Consider the following 22,231-nt stretch of genomic DNA (forward strand, 5'->3'; position numbering starts at 1 on the left):
CAGCTGACTGATTTTAATGAGTAAGGCTGACAGATAAAAGGCTGTAATAAACTCAGCATGCAACCATGAAATAGTAATATATTTATGTTTTTAATAAATATATTTTATTAGCAGCATAATTAGATTATTCGACATTTAATAAATTATCTCCGTGTTTGTTTTCAGTTTTTTTTATAACTAAGGACAAATATAAAAAATTATTATATAATTAGTTTATTGAATAATGGCATTACTGTTCTGTTTTTCGACAGTCTCGAAACGCCACACTTACGTCACCGTGGCAAGGTGCTTCGTCATCACGCAACCCAGGAAGTGCTAAGCCGGATAGCTTAGTTTTGTTTTGACAATGATGGAGGAAGAAGAATTTGAATTTACCGAAGATTTAGAGGCAATTTTGCATCTAACTCCGGAGGTGCAACTAGCCATTGAACAGGTAGCCATTTGGTCCCGTTAATTTAACAGAAAACACTTTATTCCCGCTGTTGATATAATGTAGATTCATCTGTTAGCAGGCTAACGCACCCTTCGGGTTTACTGTATAGTAGGGTTTTGCTGCCAAAAATAAAATTATATCGAAATATAGCTGGTTAGAATTAACTATTTAGAATTTAAATCTGAAAATGAAAGGCAATGCGCACATGTAGACTTTTAGTTTAGTTAGTTAACTAAATACCGTTTGTCTTTGCAAGGTTTTCCCCAGCCAGGACCCTCTGGACAGAGCAGACTTCAATGCTGTGGAGTACATCAACACACTCTTCCCCACCGAACAGGTACTGTCATTTTGTTCCAAGTCGACACTGAAACGAAATGGTACATGAATAATAATCCTTAAGAAATTTAGTCATTGTTTTGATAAATAAACATCTTGAAATTTATAATATATATATATATTTTTTATTTTATATGGCTCGAAATATAGAAATGAAAGCAAAAATTGTCGGCGCAGTAAAAGTTTAGAGGTCACATATGCAAATGTAACATATAAGTAAGACTGAAGCATGAATTGGTTTATCAGATCACACAAGTGTATCATCTATAAAATGACAATATGGAGTTATTGGCAGCAACAGCTTTGCCAAATTGAACAGTTATTGCTTCTTTAAAGAGAAAACACAGTGAGAGAACATAAAGCCAAAAGTTAGCAAAAAAAAAACTGCAAAATTGTATTTGTAAGTTAAGTTATACACATGTAATGTTGATTAATTTAGTTTAAAATAGACAAAACAGTCTGTTTCTTTAGTATTTTTATAATGATTTTGTTTATATGTTATTGACATAGATTGAATAATGTTTGGAGGAGCTTGATGAAACTTTAGAAAAAGACATTGTCAGGTGTGGCAAATATGTCCTTAAAACTATAGTAACCCCACTATTGCACAGATATTAGGAACTAAATAAATAAACAGAGTACCGCCGCTAATGTAAAGTTAACATACATATGGAATTATAGTGATTCATAAAGCACAAATTGTCCATACCCACTGGGACTGAATCTCTCCTCAGAACTTACAAGTACTCAGAAAGGAATCGAATAAATGATCAAAGTGTTTACTTATTTGTATTATCTTGGTATAACACAAATTTATCAATCAGCCTTTCTGTTGTTGATTAAGCAATATAGCTTCTTTTTTTTTTTTGCCAGATTTGAAGAATTATTAGATAATTGGCCTAATTATGTTTTTATAACATAATTAATGCGCATGTATATTCCGCCTCCATCAGGGGTCAGTGTAATCCTATATTTCTCTTTTTATTATTACTTTATTTGTATTTACTTTTAAATAAGGTATATTAATTGATGGCACTACAGCAACTACATTAAGTTGATGTGTGTGTAGTTCTATATAAGTGAAAAATATACATTTACATATATCTGAAAAAGTGTTCAAATGATTGCTTTTCCAAATTGTTGAATTTACCTTTCATCTTAGTCATCTTATGTTTCATGTTTATATACTGTAGCTTAAATATACATTTAGTGTGTCTACATTTAGTGTGTGCATATTAACTGTCCACTTACTGTACATATTAAGTGCAGATTACAATAATTTCTAAAATGTAATGCAAAGTAATTTGTTCATTTTAATGTTATTGTAAGAGATTAAAGATAGCATTTCTTTCAAGATGAAGTAATAATTGAAAATTGATAGTGGAAATACTGAAGAAAAACTTTTCTGCCAATAATAAATAATGAAGTGAAACATGATGCTCTTACAGTGAGTGGGTGATTATTTCATGTTTTTATGACATCCTGTCTTTGTTTATCCCCATTAGTCTTTGGCGAATATCGATGATGTTGTAAATAAAATTCGACTGAAGATAAGGTAAGTTTTATGTTAACTCTTTAAGAACTATAAATAGCAATATTATTTTAATCTACTTTCTGTGTAAAATGGTACTTTCTTGACCATAAAATGTTCATAGTACAATAAAGCAACAATTAAAGTCTTCAAATGCAGTAAAGTCCTTCAGGTATTGGATAAAGTAAAAATGATCATTTACTCATTTATAAGAAAGTATTGTACCTCACTGGCCTTCTTTTTAATTTTGTTCACATGTTTCTACAAGATCATTTCAGAACAGTGGAGTCCCATCCAATGTTTGAGAAAAATAATCTCTGATTCTTGTTATTGCTTAAATTGTTTCTTCTTGAATTCATTTATGGATATGTATACAGGAGCATCACTGTGATTGAATAGTAAATATTTATATTTAGTGACATCACTCTTTGTGTGCATCAGATAGAAAGTGTTACACAGCCCTGGAATTGAACAGGATTTCACTGTTTATTAAGAACATTGACAAAATGATTACACAAGTCATATTTTACACTTTCTTTTGTATCCTCAAATTAGCAGTGTTGGCATTACTTACACTAACTGGTGTGTCTATTTCCTTTCGAGTAAGTTGGCCTTTACCTTGACTGTGATATTTTCAAACGGCTGCCAACATTTCCTCATCCATTATGTTCCATAGGCAACAGAATTTGACTCTTAAGTCTAATTCTGCAATACTTAAAGCCTCTTGTTTTCTACTGTTGTCATAGTTGACATTCCTCCATGCTTCCTTTCTAGAAGCTTCTTACACACTTTTTTGATTTTATTTTTACCCACTTCGCTGATACTGGGGAAAAAATTAAGTTATTTCTCCCCAGGAACAACTTCTGCTCTGAGAAGAATTATTGTCAGTGCTACCCTATAGCTTTCATGTATGGTGTGTTCACTGATCTTGAAGAGTTGATTGTTTTAATGTAGATCAGGCAATCTCCAATTTAGTTTATACTAAAATGCATATGTAGTTCATACTTGCAGATTGATTACTCAGTGTCATTTACCTAATTTTTTGCTCTACATTTAACAGGCGTCTTGACGATGATATCAGGACAGTAGTGAGAGGTCAGACCAACGTGGGACAGGACGGCAGACAGGTAAGCTGAACTGCAGGTCCTGCATTGACATTAAAAAAAAAGATCCATAGCTCATGTTTTATTTTTGTTTGTCACCACAATAAACATTGAATTGTCAGAAAATGGTTCCATGAAGACACTGGTGTCCAGGTAACCAGGTAAACCCCATTGGGCTACAGATAACATATACATGGACAGAACATCTGCAACACACATGAAAATTGTTACACACATAAAATCAGGAATCTATGATTATAGAGCAATTATTTTAGATTTATATGAAAAAAAATACCATTTGGATTTCATTTTACACTCTTGGCAAAGACTAGAGATTAATAACATAAACATATATCAGATCCAGGCATTAATTGGCATGTTTCAACTAATATTGTTTCATTACTGTTAGAATGGTGGCTGTGATGTAACCGAAAGAAGAAGAAAAAAAAAGTCACTCCTTTGTTACTTTCTTCTCTCCCATATTGCTTCCATGGAAAAGGACAACATGACTCAGATCCATAATTCCCACAGCTCAGTCTGCCTCTTCATGGAAAACATGTCTGGGAAATAGATTCTCATGTGTAGATCCTGAATTCTTCACATGTTTGTGTTTATCTATCTGATTGCCAGGGCATGGTGTTAAAGAGGAGCTCAAGCTGATTTAATCAAGACTTAGAGGGAAACTAACACCAGCCTCATTATTATCTCATGTTCTGACTGGTTAATGTTAGGTGTACATTGTCTTTGGGGAGCCCAGCACGGTGGCCCGTTTTTCACAGTCAGCTACCGTTTAGCAGCGGAAACCCTCTAAAGTCTCCATCCAGACCAATAACATTAGCCAGTCACATACAATAATTTTAGTTTGTTTTTCCAACCCCACAGAGCCATTTCAACATTTCCAGGAGGAAAAATTCTTTCAGCAGATGGAAACAGGCTCATTTCAAGCAGGGGAGACAGCAGCAGCATAGAACCAACAGCATCAGCAATTTTAGTCATTTCTGCTGTTGACTGAGCTCCATTACTTTGCTGAGTAAAATATTAAGGTTGAAATCTAAGATGGTAACATTTATTTAGAAGAAAGGAAGGAGCAAGTTGGTTGGCGAGAGAAAGTGAATGAAATCTGGAGAGTGTTTTCCCTTTAGGTTTGGTTTTTTTTGCCTTTAGGGAGGCAGACATTAATAAGCTCACTGAGTGAAAAAGCATGGAAATGTCACAGTGATCAGACTTCAGTTGCTGTTCTAGTTCGCATTTATGTTATCCCTGCTGCGTAATGTAATGTTTACATTTGTTTCTCTTAATTACAGTGTGTTTATTTGTATTGCTCTTTACAAATGCATAATGCTCCCCCACTGTTTTAACTGTAATATTTGTAAATAAATAGCGATCAACAAAAAAATATATATCAAGGTGCTAACATTAACATTACTTGCTAAGTCATATAAGTCATTAACTGATTATTTTACTTGCATTCATTGCATTTTGCTGACACACAAAACAAGAAACACACATTTCTCATGGCGAGACGCAGGAGTCAAGCACCAATTTAATTGTCATTATAATTTACATGTTCCATAATACCCTTACATATTGAATTATATTTATCTTTTTTTTGTTGCTGTCAGTGTTTTATTTTGTTCCCCTTTGTTTTTTTGTTTAAAATAAAGTCATTGAGGAAAAGAGAACACAAACATGTGGAGAGGAAACAGACCAGCTGTGTAAATAGTCTTTACCCACTTCAAAACAACAACATGAATAAAAACTTGGAAGAATTATTTATAGTTAACCAAAGTTTTAACACAGATGTTAAACTTCATTCAACTGAAAGTTTGCAAAACAGCCGAGTAACATAACAATTAAGAACTTATTAAAAAATGAATTTAGGGGAAGCTAGGTTGGCTAAAAGGTTACCACACTAAATGAAAAATTAGCTATGCAATTAGCGTATTAGCGGTTTGCCCACCACTGATTTTAGGGTACAATTATTTAACCATCTGAGGGTTAAATAATAATATGTATAAAGCACTGAAGTTTCAACCCAGGATGGTTAGGCAATCATTAGGAATGGAAAATTAAATAACGATGAATAACTTAAGGCATGTTTTAACAGCAGGGATGTTTTCCAGGTAAGAAGGTAGTTTTGTGCTTCATTATACCCCATTTGGTTTCCTCTGCATTAGTGTGGCTATAAGCAATAAGGCTCCAGTAAAGATATTGAACTTTTTAATTTATCAGAATAGAGTTTTGTGGATGAAGAGAACTCAGCATTTCAAGTTTGTTTTTTTAACTTATTTTTCAACATCATAATTCAGTCATATCAATTTGAACTCTTCTACAGCTTATATTTTAATGTTAAACTATTAGAGACCTTAAATAATTGAGGTTTACTTACAGACATTTATCCTCCAGTCAAAGTAATAATTTAGAATTTTGAGCCATTTATGTTGTGAGGCATAAATTAAAACAACTACAACCCCTCTGGATCCAAAATATATTTTTAACAGACGAAGCGGTGCTGCTCTGACTGCATGGGTGTTTACCCCTCAGTTGAAAAGGCTTTAAATATTAAAACCTGCAAATACAGTATATACAGTACAGATCAAAAGTTTGGACACAACTGTGTGTCCAAACTTTTGGTCTGTACTGAATACAGACCAAAAGTTTGGACACACCTTCTCATTGAATTCAATGAGAAAGTGTGTCCAAACTTTTGGTCTGTACTGTATATAAAAAAAACAGGAATTCTGTTTTGAAGAAATCCTTTTAAAATGTGTTCCAGTAAAACCTTTTACTGGACTTTGTAGTGATTTCACATAATTTATACGGTATTATCAGTGGGACAGATTCAATGTAAGTACATTTCTTTTCAAGTGAACTGAAACTGTTGGATGAAACTGATGTCAATCAAATGGCAGTTTAATTTTCGCAATGACTTTTGTCATTACGAAAAGTTGCAATGACGATACCATTTATGATGAACCCCATTTCCTCAAACCTTTGTTTTACCGGTGCATAACATCTCCGCAACGCTTCATGAGCTTCACTGTCTCCGTCAACCGCTAAAGACACGCATCAGGTGTGAGCATTTAGGGCAGTTACGTTCTGTCCAGCTACATAAAAAACCTCAAGCTGGGCAATATGGACAAAAAAAAAAATCTAACACATTTTTTTTTCTGTATTGAGCAGTTTAATATCTGTTTCAGTTTGCAAAGCTAATTAAAATAAGTAATAAAGCATTAACAATTAGTAATGAGATTTTGTTTTTAAGTAGCAAAGTTCTAAATACTAAATTCCCATAAGTATTTGGTAACTTTAATGGATTAACACTTCCTATCTGTCAATATATTGATTTACAAAACCGTTTCCCAGAACTGATTAAAAGTCCAACCTGAAAACAATGCAAATCAAGTTCACAGTACAGTTTGCAATCTTCTTACCATCTTGTAAAAATGCTTGAGTAAAGGCGAGCCCACGTGCCATCTATTTGGTCACATGTCTCGTTTGTCTCATTGAATTTCAAGGGTACTATTATTATTTTATCGTTTTATTGCTCAGTACTGCAAATTTTATGAATTTCTATTTCTTTTTTTATTTTGAGAAACAAATTAATGCTATATATGGTTGATCCGTTGGGTAAAATTTGTTCAATTTATTATTTCTCCCAGTGTAGCCTTGCGTTATCTAACATCCTTCACAAAATCAAACTGTAATAAAATAATTTTTTTATTCATTTTGTCAGGAAAACAGATGGTCAAGAAAAAAAAAAAGCAAAGAAAAATCACACAGTTGTTTTGTTATTCTGACTTGGCCTGCATAGACCATTTTAACTCAGTTATTTTCAGAGTTATCCTCTTGTCCATTGTAATGTTTACACATGTAGGGTGGAGGGTGTTGCTCAGGCAAAGTTCCAGCTGCTAAAATGGCTCTGTTTGGCTGATCTGATTTACTGCTGTGTTTAGCTTAAAATGCAGAAGTACCTTTTAATGTGCCCTCTCCCTGAGACAACGCCACTGAGGTCTTCCAGCAAGATGAGCATGGTTTATCTTAAGCATGTTCAAATGTTTTTAAAAAAAGAGGCCGTGCTACATCTTATCTAAACTTTACAATACTGCCTGTATGAGCCGTGGAACATGTGCAGCTTGTTGCATGTCAGGGATGCACTGGTCTGTGTGAACACAGATATCATCTCTGGCATGAAAGGCGCCTACTGGGCAGAGATTTTCTGAGCTTTCCTCAGGGCTAAATGGAGGAAAGGTGTGCTAGGAAGCGGGCCAGATTCACTCAGCTGAGTTTGCACCGCTGGACATTTTTGGTCTCTTCTGTATGCCATTTGTTTGCTCAAGAGCCCCTCCAGGAAGCCTCTTAAAAGATTCAGTGGCACTTCTACACTCCCAGTACTCAGATCAAACAGCAATCACTTAACCTTTAATGATTTTTATTTTATTTTTTACAATAACAGCCCTAATCAGCAGCAGCCATAGTGTGGCGTGAAATGTAAAAAGAGAGAAAATTGTATTAAGTCAGAGGTAGATTTTGCTTCTCTTTTCCCAAAAGCCTAATTACAACCAGACTTGCTGCGCTGCCTTAAAAGACTGATTATTTTGATAGTCATTCTGAACAGAATACAGATTTTCAGCTTAGTGTGAGAGGTCAAACCATGCTTTGTAAGACTTAAGAGCAGAAAATTCAGATTTTGACCACAAGTCTCTATGGACACCCGAAAAAGGAAAATTAATCAATTCCTGTCACCACACGACATATTTACGTTTGTTTAAGCCTGCTTGCTGTCCATTTGTTTGTCAGAGGTAAATTCCTCGGACAGCTGGTGTTGGCTGTTTCCAGTCCTTCTGTGCGTGTATGTCGAGAGGATCTGAAGAGAGAAAGTTGCCTCTGTGGTGCTGCCACAGCAACGGGGCCAAATTAAGCTTATTACCTTGGTATTACATGTCAGTGCTGAGTCTCTGTTTCAGACCATCAAAGAGCAGCTGGTCGCATCAGATAATGGGCGAAACTTGAGAACATCTTACAGCTGTAGCTGTTTAATGGTATATGAAGTGTAAAAAGCACTAATGATCTCTTTAGCCTTTATAGTGGCAGCCTTTATACTCAGCTTAGCCTTTGCGCTTTGTGTCAACTTAAGACCTATTAATGTTTGATATTTAGTCAGCTTGTTAATTATGTGTGCAAATTGTATGTCGAATGGTGCCCTCATTTTGCAACTTGGTAAGGACATTAGCAGCATAATTTTAGACATCAACTAAGAAACAAATTCTTCTAATGATTTGACTCAAACAACCACAATGAATAATTTACAAATCCTTCTTAAAGTTTACAGTTTTAAGTGTGTCCCATATTTCTTCTTAACATCTACAAGCAGTAACACACATCAAGAGTGAGTTGTGTTTGATGCATATAATTTAATTTTCTAGTTTACCAACAATTTTGAAAATTGCGATTCCCACCCTGGCATTTCTTGTCCATTAATACAATTCTGATCAGTAAAACGTATTTAATCTAGGTTGGTATTAGACTAGTAAAATAATCTTAACAAAAAAACAAAACAAAACTGTAATTTCACAATGAACACAATTTTTGGTACAATGAACCAGTTCTATGTTCTGCTCATAGCTTATTGTAAGGAGATGTGGTTACCTGACTCCAGCAGACAATGTTTTCCACCTCAACATCAGTTTATTTTGATTTTAATCAGAATCTGTAATATTTTCCAAAAAGTTAACAGGCCCAAATTGGAATCAAAACCCAAAAGAAATGAAAAGAGTTCAGATGTTATTATACAATTGAATTTATCCTATATGGAAGTCAGATGGGACAAAATGCCAGCATGTAGGCATGTAATCGGTGTACAAATTGACCTGGATTATTATACCATAATTAAAACACAAGGGTTATAAACAAAAACTGTACAACATTAGGTAATTGCTTCTATTTGAAACAGAAATGGATTTAATGTTTTCACTGTTTTTAGAAGATACTAAGCTGAGTATTTTTAACGTTTGTACACCTGGATACTTTTAACCAGCAGAGCTTCAGTCAATGAAAATACTTTAAATTAAAGACACAACAGGCAGATTATACTACTAAAAAGTGTGTAGGCAATTTGTCGGTTTCCTAATTCTGCAACTTTTTTGCATTATCATTAATGTTAATGATAATCCATTTGACTATATCTGCATCTTTGATAAACAACTAAGAGGAAACACAGATGTCTCATGTCAGCAAATTCAGCATGCAACCTGTTTTTTCTTTGTTGTGTTTCTCTTTTGTTTTTTTGTAGATCCTGCAATTTATTTGCACTTAACTGCTACACAGTTTATACACTCAGTTTAGGTAAAGTACAGGACAAAAAACACGTTGCTTCAAAAGAGTTGGACTTCCATAAATCTTTTAAAGTGGCCACAAGCATTAGACCTCAAGGCTTTCCAAGTTTTTTTTATTGTTCTTATGCCATACTGTTTAATGTGCCTTCAGGCGTAAAACTCGATTGTGGGTGGCATAATATATATTTTCAAAGACTTTGCGACATCAAGTGCCTATAATAATTGCTGTGCAGTAACTAATCAATGCAGGCTCTTCTGAATGTGTGTTTAGTGTTGCTGTGTTTGTGTTCTGCAGGCTTTGGAGGAGGCCCAGATAGCCATCCAGCAACTCTTTGGCAAAATCAAAGACATTAAGGACAAGGCAGAGAAGTCGGAACAAATGGTACGCACAGCAAAACACAAAAACATGAATCACTCAGGATGTTTTTTTCTGTGGCACATGGGAAATGCAGCTTTTATTTCTTTGAGAGTGGAGAACAGTGTTGATAATGTTATTTATAAGTTAAAGTAATGCACCTTCCATCTGTGTTGCCGTTACAAGCATCACTTGGTGTGTGTGCTTTCATCTCAGTAAGATTCATAGGAAGGTCAGTGGGTTGGGTAAGTACTGGAATAATAGCGTTGGAGGTGCTGTAGGTGGAATGGGCATGCAGATCTTTGTACATAGTATGCCTTTTCATTCGAAAAGAAGCAAAAGTGCTTTGTTTTGCACTATTTCAACATTGGCACGCCTTGCACAGATGGGTAAAAAGCCTTAAAATGAATTCATTTATTGTTATTCTTGTTTTGCAGTAAGCTATTTTTGCCACAACAAAACAGCCTTTATGTGTATGTGCTTAGTTGGAGTGTGACTTATTAATTATAGGGGTTTTCCATGGTTATTAGCAAAAAGTGTTGGAGGGGTTTACATTTGCTTATTGGACCTTCTTTTCTTTTTAAAATTTGATTCTCTGTCTTGCACTGCGCAGGTCAAGGAGATAACGAGGGACATCAAGCAGTTGGATCATGCCAAGCGTCACCTCACTACTTCCATAACCACCCTCAACCACCTGCACATGTTGGCGGGGGGTGTCGACTCTTTAGAGTGGGTCCACCCTATCTTATTTATCCTAAACTAAGTCCTCTCTTATCCATGTATGGATCTGGAAATGCCAGCTATTAGTGTGATGCGAGTTTCTGCATCCAGCAGTCTATCACAAATACTCAGTCTCATAGTTTAATTTTTTAATAGAGACAAAAGTAGTGGAAAGACATTCCATTACGTGATAGAATATGTCATTTAATTTAAAAATAGGAATATCCTGCAGATTTTCCTCTTGTTTCAAGAAAACTGGTACTAAACTGTAAACACTATTCTTACAAGTGCCTGGAACATCCTTATTTCTTAAATTTAAAGATCTTTCACTGCAGTATTTTTGATTCATAAATAATAAAGATGTAGCGATGGACTATATAAGCAAATGTTTATTAACAAAAATATTTTTTTGTTCATTTTAGAGCCATGACCAGAAAGCGGCAGTATGGAGAGGTGGCCAACTTGCTGCAGGGAGTGGTTAATGTGCTTGAACACTTCCAAAAATACATGGGCATACCTCAGATCAGGCAGCTTTCAGAGAGGTAACACAGCAATATTCCTCCCCCTTCACACACACGCACACACACCCCTGCACGTATACATATACACTTGGGTATTTGGTGATCAGCATAACTCTGGAGCTCATTTCCAGCAGCCAGAGGGTGACCTCCCTTCTTCTCTCTGCTGAAAATGTTCCTCATCTCTTCTTCTGAACTGTTGAAAAGTGGTTCCTATGTTTGGGGAGGGGCTCTGTGTATTACATCCTGTTTATGCAGATATACGCACATAGAAACATTGTGCTTCACATGTAGGAAAACACAGGAAGGAAACTGTCTGAATGGGCCCTCATTATTCCAACATTTTTTTTAAATTTTAAGATAGCACAGACACCCATTTCACAGGGTGTGTTTCTGTCTCTGAATAAATAGGATTATTTATGTGAGTGTAAATTGTATGTGCTTAAGATCAAATGTCATGCCTGGTGCTTTTCTGTAAGGCTTTTACCCACTTGGGGATGTTTGTTTACTCTGAAGTCACTTGCAACAATATGTTGCTGTCTGGTTTGAACAAACAGTTCTATAAACATGCATAAAACATAAAAGGTCTTTGTTATCCTCTTTCCATCCATACCAATATTTTCCTAAGACGGAATCTGTTTTGGTCACATTAACCAGTTTCATAATCATGTTTTTAAAAAACCCCACTTCTGATTTGTATAAATTTATAAGAAAGACTTTCTGTTCTGTTTTGACTGAGGTGTGGTAGGTAATCTTCATACCAAATAACAGCTGCAGCTCTGCTGTGGACAACAGGAAACATAAGTAAGGGACAAACATCAAGGCAGGGCTGGCTCAGTCTGACAAACATGGGCTGATCTGGAAGGACTTGAATCAGAATCAGCTTTGTACGCAAAGTTTGTGCACACAGGGAATTAGGCTTTTGTTTCACTCTGCTCTCAGTGAAGGAACTGAAAATATAAATACAAAGGTAAAATAAATGTAAAAGTTTAATTCCCTGTGTGACTAATAAAGAAATACTGTATATGTCAAAATCTAAAACTAATGGGGTTACCTATCCAATGCAAAAAAGGCTTTTTCAGGCAGTGATTGGCATCTATCTTAAAATGAATGTAAAGGATTGATTTAATGAATGGGACATAAATGACATGGGTTTTTTTGGGATACTTTTAAGCCTCGAGTTCTGAGTTAAGCTCTTGCCAATTTGAGCTCCTGCAGCTAAACTTTATCAGCAAGTGTTGCATTGGAGCAGATTACTCAGGAACATTGACATTTCGCCCAAAGTAACCCTGGCTGTGATAATGTATAGCTTTTAGAATCCATTATAAAGTTTAAAGGTGTTGCTCAGGAATAAAACAGTTCCGTTTAATAAGTTATTTATACTTTTTAATCAAATGTATTCTTAAATGTATATAGAATTTGTGACCACGGAAGATCAATTTTTATTAGTGATAAGGTTTTTTCTTTCATTTTTGGCTCCATGTTTGTGTTGTAAAATAATGAGGTTAGTTTAATGATTTTTAATTGCATTCACCAGACATATTTACCAGATTCGAGATCTATCAGGATTTCTAGAAGGTGTCTTTTCATAATACCTAAATTAAAACTGAGGTGATATTTTCTTATTATAGCTCTTTCTTGTGAAACAGGAGACCTGAAAACCTGAGAGGCAGAGTGTTGATTTTTTTTTCCAAAATCAATCTCAAGGCAAATTGCTGTTTTCTTATAATTACATTGTACATCAATGTTATTACAGTAAATTAGACATTCTTATATTTTCTGTGTTGTCGTGTTGGTGTTTGTTTCAGGATTTGAAATCCATCTTTTTACGTATTTTCTCAAAGTGTCGTATGTGATATTTATTACTTTGTTTGTCTTGTTTTATTAAGCAGCTAATTAATTTACATATTTACTTTGTTTTCAGCAACTTATCAAATATGATCTAATGCGTGGTTGTTTGTTTGTAGACAAACGTAACAAATAACTTGCAGCCCATTAGGTGTCTAAATGCAATAGATGCTCTTCTCTCTTTCCAGTTTATGCCAAATTTTGCATTGCTAATTCCAGTGGTGGGCCTAGATGAAAGGCTGCTACAGATTCATCATTAACTGAACAGAGCTTTAGGGTTGCATTATTTTACTTTTACATTTCTGCTCAGTGTCCTTGTATTTAATGTTTGTACATTAATTAAGCCAAATGATCTTTCATTTGGTTGTTAGCCATAAAAAGTCTCTGCCACAGTAATTAGGAAGTGGAATTAATTGACAGTCACATGCAGCAGAAAAATGCTATTACTCTTCTGAAATGCTGAGCTGAGCTGCTTTGGAGAACAATTAACAGCTCAATCTAATTGTTTTGTTTCTGAAAGAGTGAAGGCAGCACAGAGTGAGCTGGGGACTCAGATTCTGGCAGATTTTGAAGAAGCCTTTCCTGCTCAAGGCTCCAAGGTAAACATGTTATATAAAGAAAAAAAAATATTTTCATGTTCCTTTTTTCTCCTTATCCTCAAATAAGGAGACTAACTTTGATGTCTAAATGCGTCCACACAGAGACCCGGTGGACCCAGTAATGTCCTCAGAGATGCCTGCCTGGTGGCAAATGTACTCGACCCGCGCATCAAACAGGAGATCATCAAAAAGTTTATCAGGCAGCACCTCTCGGAGTATCTGGTTCTCTTCCAGGAAAATCAAGATGTAAGACTAAAATAAATATTTGTTTAATCTTGCTATACACAATTGGTGCCTGAATAAAAAGCTTAGTTATTGTCCTCTGTTTTTTAGGTCGCCTGGCTGGATAAGATTGATCGCCGCTATGCTTGGATCAAGCGACAGCTGGTAGACTACGAGGAAAAATATGGTCGCATGTTTCCTGAAGAGTGGTGCATGACGGAGCGAATCGCTGTGGAGTTCTGCCACATCACCAAGTAAAAAAACACACAAAAATCACGGGTGTTCGAACAAAGCTTGGGGAATTAATCACATAGTTTATGACTGCTCCAAGTGCTAATCATTTATACAGACAAAGAGGGAAGAAAGTGAAGGGAAACAGTAAAACAAATAATTCACAGACATTGAAGAAATGTGTCATTTCAAATCCTTAGCATTATGAATTGATCTGAATTGCTGATGAGTTTCTACTCCTGGAAAGAGTACAATCTTTTTTCAGCAGTTGAAGTCAATGGCCCACATAAGCACTGACCCAGTGTTGATACTTCTCCATCTTTTCCCTCAACTTTTCAAGCCTCTGCGTGCTTGAAAAGCAGCGGCTTTGGCCTCTGTGTGTTGCTTCTGGCTGTAACCGAAGCCCGCTTTACTTACTCCTTTCACCATAAAACTACTCGGATGAGTCTGTCATTTTGCCACCATTCCTGCTCTCACTAAGTCAAGCTAAATTGTTGTAATGCTACCCCCTCTTGTGCTTTTTGAAAGCGTGCTGACGTTTTGAAACCAGAAGTCTGACATTGCAACACAACAGCTTCTGTGCCCTTTCTGTTCAGTTCTGTGAATTCTTCCTCTATTAACGTCAAGGCTCAAAAACAGTTTTTCTCCAATTTCATGTCGGTGCCTCTCACACAGACCATCAAAGTGGGATGAAGGCAACAGTTCTGCCTTTAACAGGTTGTGCAAAAGTGGCTTGAATGAAGGAAAATTGCAAGTATCATCTGCAGAAGGACTAACTAGTAATAGAAGAATACTCATAGGCATCAACATGGATAGCTGGAGGAAAAAGTTGAATTTAGAACAAAGTGGCATCAATGTTTGTAACATGAAATGAGAAAACAAACTGCAAAGGAAACCATGACTTTGTAAACAGCTGTCATTTTAGTTTAGTTACGTTTTTATATTTCTAAAAAGTATTACACAACCACTGTGAGTGCCTTTGAATTAAAACAATTTGACGCCTGTCAAATATATATACACAAATACAGTATATATACACAGTACACACCCAGAAAGTCACTTTAATCAAAGTTCAAGACATTGAGAGAGTGCAGTCTTACAAATATCTTGGGACAGTTAAAGATTTTAAACCAAACCTTGAAAACAATTTTGACTCAGTGTGCAAAAAGGCCCATCAGTATTGTTTCTAAGAAGACTCTGACATTTTATTATTGACCAAAACATAATGACCGTGCTATACCATGCGTTTTTTGAGTCGGTTTTATCCTTTTCCTTGGTGTCATACTTTTACCAAGCAACACTGAGATAAGAGAGTTCTCTTAAGGAAATTATTAAAACCGCAGTATTATGTAAAATCGTCTATTTTGAACTTTACATCATGTTATAATCTTATTCCCTCATCAAAAACATACCTGGATTTTCCGCGGCAGCCATTTTGTCTGTTCAGAACGCCTGGATGGAGCCAGCGCCGCTTTCCAGGCGCAGCTTCTCCTCAGATCTGCAGTTTCCAAACTTCTGAGCTTCTGCCTCACCACTGGAGGCAGCCCTCCTCCAGTGGCAGGAGGGCTGCCACTGGATGGGGGAGTGGCTGCCCTCCTCTGCCATTCCCCCATCTAGTTCCTTCAGATTAGCCAGCAGCAATTTGCAAACACCTGGTGGAACTGGTGGAGTATTTGAATGAATGTGCCTGGGCAAGTTGCAAAGAGACACCCTTTTTGAAGCCATCTACAAGTTCCTGTTGTGTGTGTTTGAAAAGGGTGGAACTAGCCAAGGTGATGCGAACACGGGCAAAGGAAATTGAAGTGAAACTGCTTCTGTTCGCTATCCAGAGGACGACAAACTTTGAGGGTTTGCTGGCCAAGCGCTTCACAGGATGCACCTTAACGGATATACCTGGGGTAAGAAAAGTTTCCAAAGTTACAAGCTTAATCCAAACATTATTATCTCCTCAGAAAAGGAGTGTCCAAATTAAATCAAAAGTCAAATGCACTATTCACTCACAGTAATGTTACATCAGAAAGTAATGCAAACACAACAAACACCTCTTTTTTTTATTTATTAAATTTCATTGTATGCCCGCCAGTTAAGGCCTGGGACTTGTCCATACCAACACATGAACATGCTTTGATCTTAACCATTCCACTGCAGCTCCCCATTTCCAAGTTTGCCCTGGAGTTAGTTTCATCCCCCTGGGTATCAACTATTGTCTGAACGCCTGATGCTGCTGCCATCATTTTTACAAAGTAGGAAACGTGTGTTCAGGTGTTGTGTGGCGTTGATATAGCATTTTATGCAATACGTGTCGGCCAAATAGTTGGTCACATGTTTGCTTTGTATCTGTACTATGACTTTCTTCCTCCCATAAAGCCAGATGTTAATGGCTCTACTGTCCACAGATTTTGCTATCTGTGCTGAGGATCTTTTCAGCTCCTCCAGAGTTATCTCTCTGATTAATCCCCTTTTGCCTAGCCAAGCAGATTAGAGAAGTCTTGTTAGGGTCCACTTTCAGATGGTAGATTAAACATTGCTCTGTAGCAAGTTCAAAGCTTGAGATAATTTTTTTTAAACCTAACTCTGCTTTAACTTTCCGGCTAATCTGTCTGCTTTCTTGATATTTATGATGCCTTTTGTTCACTGATGTTCCTTACCAAACCCTGAGGCCTTCATTGAAAAGGTATTGTATACTGAGGTGACTTGTGAAGGCATTTGCTTGCATTAGTTTTCATTTAGAATCAACATTTTAAAAACGCATGCACACCACACTTTTCAGATTGAATGAATCTTTAGGGCAATGTTTGTGTTGCTATGTCCTGTAAAATCCCGTATGTTTTTTTTTTTTCCCAATTCATTTTTTTGCACTGGAAAAGTGTTGAAATTAAATAGCTGTTTTCACGTTTTAATTCTGTTCTCATCCTCAACATTTTTGATGCCTGAAGACACATTTTAATCCAGGTCATGTCTTTCGCGTGAAGGGGGAAGTGACGCTTGCAGTGAAAACAGATAATAAGGACATGATTAGTTATAGCCAAGTAGGCCAACCTCATCCTGACCTTATAGAGTAAAAGCTTCACAGAAGCCTTTTTGTCTGCAGTTCACATCAGACCCATGCCCAGTAAGCTGTGTGTTTCCGCCAGTAATTTGGTGGAGTTGAATTATATAAATCTATGATTAAAGCACCACAGCAAGTGATCTATAGGAAAGTGCTGAAACCTTGACTAATCCAACTACAATAAAAGCTTGTTTTTACAAACTGTGCATTAGAGATTAGTACAGAGGTTGTATTATATATTTCTACAGCAGCAGAAGAGACCAGATAGCCCACTAGATCAAACTAACCCATTTTTAGAGGACGATCCGGGGGAAGATGTGGGATCAGAAAAGGATGAAGATCTTGCTAAGGTAAGTTGAAGTCGCCTAAAATTTATAGCAACTTCAAAAGAGTCAGATCGCTGATCACTTTTTGTTTTTTTCAGCCGAGGAAGCCCAAAGCTCCCGACAATCCATTTCATGGCATTATCTCCAAGTGTTTTGAGCCTCATCTCTACGTCTACATTGAGTCCCAAGACAAGTGAGTGACACACTCATAACAGCAGAGAGCACTGAAGTGGGTTAGGGTGCAAACTGCAATTTTGAGAGCAGGTTGTATGTGAAGCTGGCCCATGAATGCTTTTTGGACTTGCTGCTCATCAATCAGTCCCTTCTCCTGTTATTCTGCTTCACCTCCTCCTGCCTCTCCAGCTCTTGTTCCTCTGCATGATTCTGCCTCCGCTGTGGCAGAAATGTTTCCCATTAGCTGCACAACCACAGAGACTGAAAGAAAGAGAGAGGGAGGGTGAATAAATGCTGTCACAGCAGATATGCCTATTTTCTTTCCCACCTCTTTCTCCTTTCTTTCCTTTTTTTTTTTACATTGCCTTTCTCTGCTCTTCTTTTGTCTGATTCATGTCTCAGTCTTTTTTATTTGCTCATTTAAAAAAAATTAACTATATTCTTTTGTTGCTTATTTCTGCACCGTTAGTTTTTGAACAACCACCTCTGCAAATTTTAACCACAAAACTTCAGTTCTCTTCCAGTCGGTCCCCCACCTTAATTCTGGCAATATTTTCTGTAACTGGAAAGAGTCGTATGCAAATCTGAGGAGCATAAAATGCTGTTTGTCCCGTCCAAAGGGACAGGATTGACCCATAAGGCAGCTACAGCTACAACCTCATTTCAGTTCAGTCCAAAAAGCAGAGGCCAAATCAGCTTGTACCCAGTGGGACGTTGCTGAGGAGAACAGTGGCCTGCTTGTTTTGTCCTTGGCTTTATTTGCCTGATTCAGGAGAACTGGGCCACAACTGGCAGCACAGAAAATTTGGCACAAGTAACACTTTCTTGTATATTTATCCAGTTGGCTCTCAGCCTCTCTGCTTGTTATTTATTCATAAGGACTCATCATATGTCTTTAATGTTTTTATATAATTAATTCATTTAATTTAAAATGGCCCTAATTCTGCTGCTTAGATATGTGTGTGTGAGTGTGTGCACCTCTTTAAAACCTGTGTGGCTTTGGCTAACTGTTTCTGTATCTGCAGGAACCTTGGGGAATTGATTGACCGTTTTGTGGCTGATTTCCGAGCACAAGGCCCACCCAAGGCAGGGACCGAGGAGGGTGGCGCAGTGCTGCCCAGCTGTGCCGACCTCTTCGTTTACTACAAGAAGTGTATGGTCCAGTGTTCCCAACTGAGCACAGGCGAACCCATGATCGCCCTCACAACAATCTTCCAGAAGTTCCTCAGAGAATACGCCTGGAAAATCCTTTCTGGCAACCTGCCAAAGTGAGAGCGGTTTATGTTTTCTTGTTTTTGTTCGATAAATTAAAAAATGTCTGGAGAAACTTTAAGAAATCAGCTGACAAACCAAATCAAATTATTTTCAGCTCAACTTTTTCTGACCGGTGAGTGTTCAGGCAAGAACTCAGAAATATAATCACTGTGTGCAAGACATATTAGTTTAACTAGGGTTTGACCAGCACTGAGTGTTTTACATCGCTTTATTAGAATTTGGGTCCACTCTTTTTTCTTTTTTTGGGGGGCGGGGGGTTTGCTTCAATTCAGAATGTTGTAATTTAGTCACATTGGAGGGTTTTCAAACATGAATGGTCTTGAGGTAATGTGGTGGCACATTACTTACAATGGAACTGAAGTACAGACTTTGACTGGGAAAAGCCAGAACCTTTGTCTGGCTTCCAATCATTTTTCTGCTGCATAACTCAAATACCTCCACCATATTTGACTGTCAGCATGATGTTCATTTTCTCAAATTCTGTTAGTTTTATTCCAGTTGCAACGGGACAGCCATTTTCCAAAAAGTTCAGCTTTTCTTTCCTTATTCCACAGAATATTTTCTTAACTGTGTTGGGGATCATTGAGGTAACTTGTTTCAGATATAAGGTGGTCCTTGGTGTGCTTCTGGTCAGCAGTGGTATTAGCCCTGAAACTATATTTAAATCAGGATATGAGGCGACACATTCACAGTTCCTACTTCACGTTGTGAGAAAGGTTTTATTTAAGTGAAAACTTGATTCTATGGCGTTAATCAAATTGAACCAGAAAATGGGATTAATCAGGTAATTTGTGATTTTACAGGGGGGCAGTCCGAGGTGGGTAGAGTAGTCAAAACTTGTCCTCAATAGCTGCTTTACCTAAATATATTTTTATTCAAGCAGAAGTAAAACGTAGTCATTCAAAAATTATTCAAGTAAAAGTATTTGCTGACAAGGCTGCTCAAATAGTAAATAGCTGTCTGATCTTAACCTCTCACCTAATTTGTAAAAAAAAAAAAAATTAATCAGAGAGACTTAAAAAAATGACAAACTCTGACATTTGGAAAGATTACGATAAAAAAAAAGTATTAGTTTTAAATATTATTATTCAAGTAAAGGTAAATTGTATGGTGCACTAAAGATATTCAGTGTTTTTTTTCTTCCAAAAAGTTACAAAAATAAATAAATTAAATAATTACTAAAAACTTCTCAAAGCGATTATATTTTCTATGTAAGCTAGGCCATTGGTCTCCAACCCTGGTTCTCGAGATCTTCTGTCCTGCAGGTTTTAGCTGCATCCCTGCTCCAACACAGCTGACTCAAATGACTAAGTTATACATAACAACTACCTCTTTATGGGTTTTGGGCAGGTTTTGATGGGCACATTTATAATGACACTTCATTCAATTAGGATAACTCATGGCTGCAATGGCTGCAGCTTTTTTTTAAACTCTTGTTTAGCCTTAACAGTTAACATAATCATAACTATGACACTTCAGTAAGCAACTTGTTAAACAAAACATTTCAAATACTGTGAGGATGTTTTTGTAAATGCTGTTTAGAACTGCATTTGCACCCATACTGTAAACAAACCCAGCTTTGGGAATTTACAATTTTCTAGATGGTAACAAACTCATTTGTCTGAGCCTGCCACGCCTGTGTTTGTTCATTCTTTTTGGTAAATTGCAGGCCTGGTTTGCAGTTATATGTGAAACCACCATGTTCTGTCTTCACTGAGTTTGAGGGATAAGGATGGCATGCCATGTGCGATCTGGAGTTGGTTATGTTGTGGCAAAGCCTAATATGCTACCAGCGAAAACATCTCTGGCTCATTGGCCACATCAGAAATTATCCTAGGCTGTGGTGCACACACACTTGCATACAAACACACACACGGACTGAGATGTTCCTGCACGCTAATTACAGCATTGTGTTTGCAACTAATGCATCCCATATTCTGAGTCATATACAAATACTGTCATGGATGCACTCAGACTCTTTAGAAATCCACACACTTGCAGACACCCATCAAGTGGGGTGTGCTGTGAATTAGTTTTGTGAGGTTTTGAAAGGGGCCCTCAGGAGGAGCTTGAACTATGTTGTGGTTTTACCCACGTCTGTGTTATGACGTTTATTAATATTGTGTCGCCAGTGTGGCCTCTTTGGACCCCGTTTTTTTCTTTTTTTGTTGTTTTTGCATGTGTGTATAATTATGTCCATTGTGGCTAAGCTATTAAAAAATGTCATTTTTACCTGTAGTTGAAAAATATTTATATATATTCCATTGAGAGATTAGAAGAAAGAGAGGCCAATGTAGCCCTAATAGGGGGGGGGGAATCTTTGATTTGGCATTAACTATTAAACATAGTCTCAGTGTTGTAGTACTCGAGGCCGGTCTTGGTCTTGAGACCATTTATTTGATGGTCTCGTCTCAGACTCGACCGCATTTGGTCTCTGTCTTTTCTTGGTCTCGGGCGCTGAGGACTCGGGATTTTATTTCACAACCAGTCAAGACCGCAACTGTGGAAATATCACTAAACTTACAGCATACTGTCCAGTTTAATTGCTGACATGTTTGTTTTCACTGGATGCAAAACGCACCGATTAAAAGCCAACCAATAACGTGACTTACCAATTACGTGTTTCTGTTACTCCCTCCACAACCTCCCCACCTTTCACGTGGCGCTCCAAGACAATTTTGATCATATTTCACATTTTATTGTGTCATGTAGCATGGGGCGCTGGTCTTGGTCTTGACTCGGTCTTGACTCGGTCTCGGGTTAGGTGGTCTTAACTACAACACTGCATAATCTTGTTGTGGAAATGTTCACAATGGGAAACCATCTTTAAGACTAACAGCACAAGAATTTATTTTTTACAGTACCATTAGACAAAATAATCTTGAATTAACTTCCTAAATAGGATGTTGTATTATTCCAAAATTAAGCAAAAATCCCCCCAAAATTACCAACAAAATCTTTATTATGTGATTTTCTTCACAAAACACTGATGCATTCCTGGAGGATTCTCTTTCATTTTGTCAAGATCAGTGTAATCTGGGAAATTATTATGTTTCTAAAAAAAAAAAGTGTTTTCTGAGTGTACTCTCGTTTAGCATTTCTAACTGATTAAAGGTAGTTTTGACAGTCAGTAGTCCAGAGATTGGAGTTGCCGGTTTTTGTTTTGATTGCCTCTG

At 36.8% G+C, this 22,231-nt stretch overlaps 1 protein-coding gene across 2 annotated transcripts in view; it reads left to right on the plus strand.

The window, feature by feature from the left end:
* Positions 1 to 302: 302 nt before the first annotated feature.
* vps53 (VPS53 subunit of GARP complex) overlaps positions 303 to 22,231 on the plus strand; it is a 32,816-nt gene continuing 10,887 nt past the window's right edge. Inside the window, exons 1-14 of one of the 2 annotated variants that reach the window (XM_032545658.1) lie at positions 303 to 433; positions 690 to 770; positions 2,275 to 2,324; positions 3,361 to 3,427; positions 10,034 to 10,120; positions 10,707 to 10,822; positions 11,236 to 11,355; positions 13,700 to 13,778; positions 13,881 to 14,024; positions 14,112 to 14,254; positions 15,988 to 16,129; positions 17,529 to 17,630; positions 17,705 to 17,799; positions 18,806 to 19,048. In XM_032545658.1, coding sequence (XP_032401549.1) covers positions 347 to 433; positions 690 to 770; positions 2,275 to 2,324; positions 3,361 to 3,427; positions 10,034 to 10,120; positions 10,707 to 10,822; positions 11,236 to 11,355; positions 13,700 to 13,778; positions 13,881 to 14,024; positions 14,112 to 14,254; positions 15,988 to 16,129; positions 17,529 to 17,630; positions 17,705 to 17,799; positions 18,806 to 19,048 — 1,556 coding nt within the window. In that variant the 5' untranslated portion in view covers positions 303 to 346. The remainder of the gene's footprint in view (positions 434 to 689; positions 771 to 2,274; positions 2,325 to 3,360; positions 3,428 to 10,033; positions 10,121 to 10,706; positions 10,823 to 11,235; positions 11,356 to 13,699; positions 13,779 to 13,880; positions 14,025 to 14,111; positions 14,255 to 15,987; positions 16,130 to 17,528; positions 17,631 to 17,704; positions 17,800 to 18,805; positions 19,049 to 22,231) is intronic. The other variant, XM_032545659.1, reaches the window with a different exon arrangement.

This window comes from Xiphophorus hellerii, chromosome 18 (assembly GCF_003331165.1).
Source record: "Xiphophorus hellerii strain 12219 chromosome 18, Xiphophorus_hellerii-4.1, whole genome shotgun sequence".
Taxonomy (NCBI): Eukaryota; Metazoa; Chordata; class Actinopteri; order Cyprinodontiformes; family Poeciliidae; genus Xiphophorus; species Xiphophorus hellerii.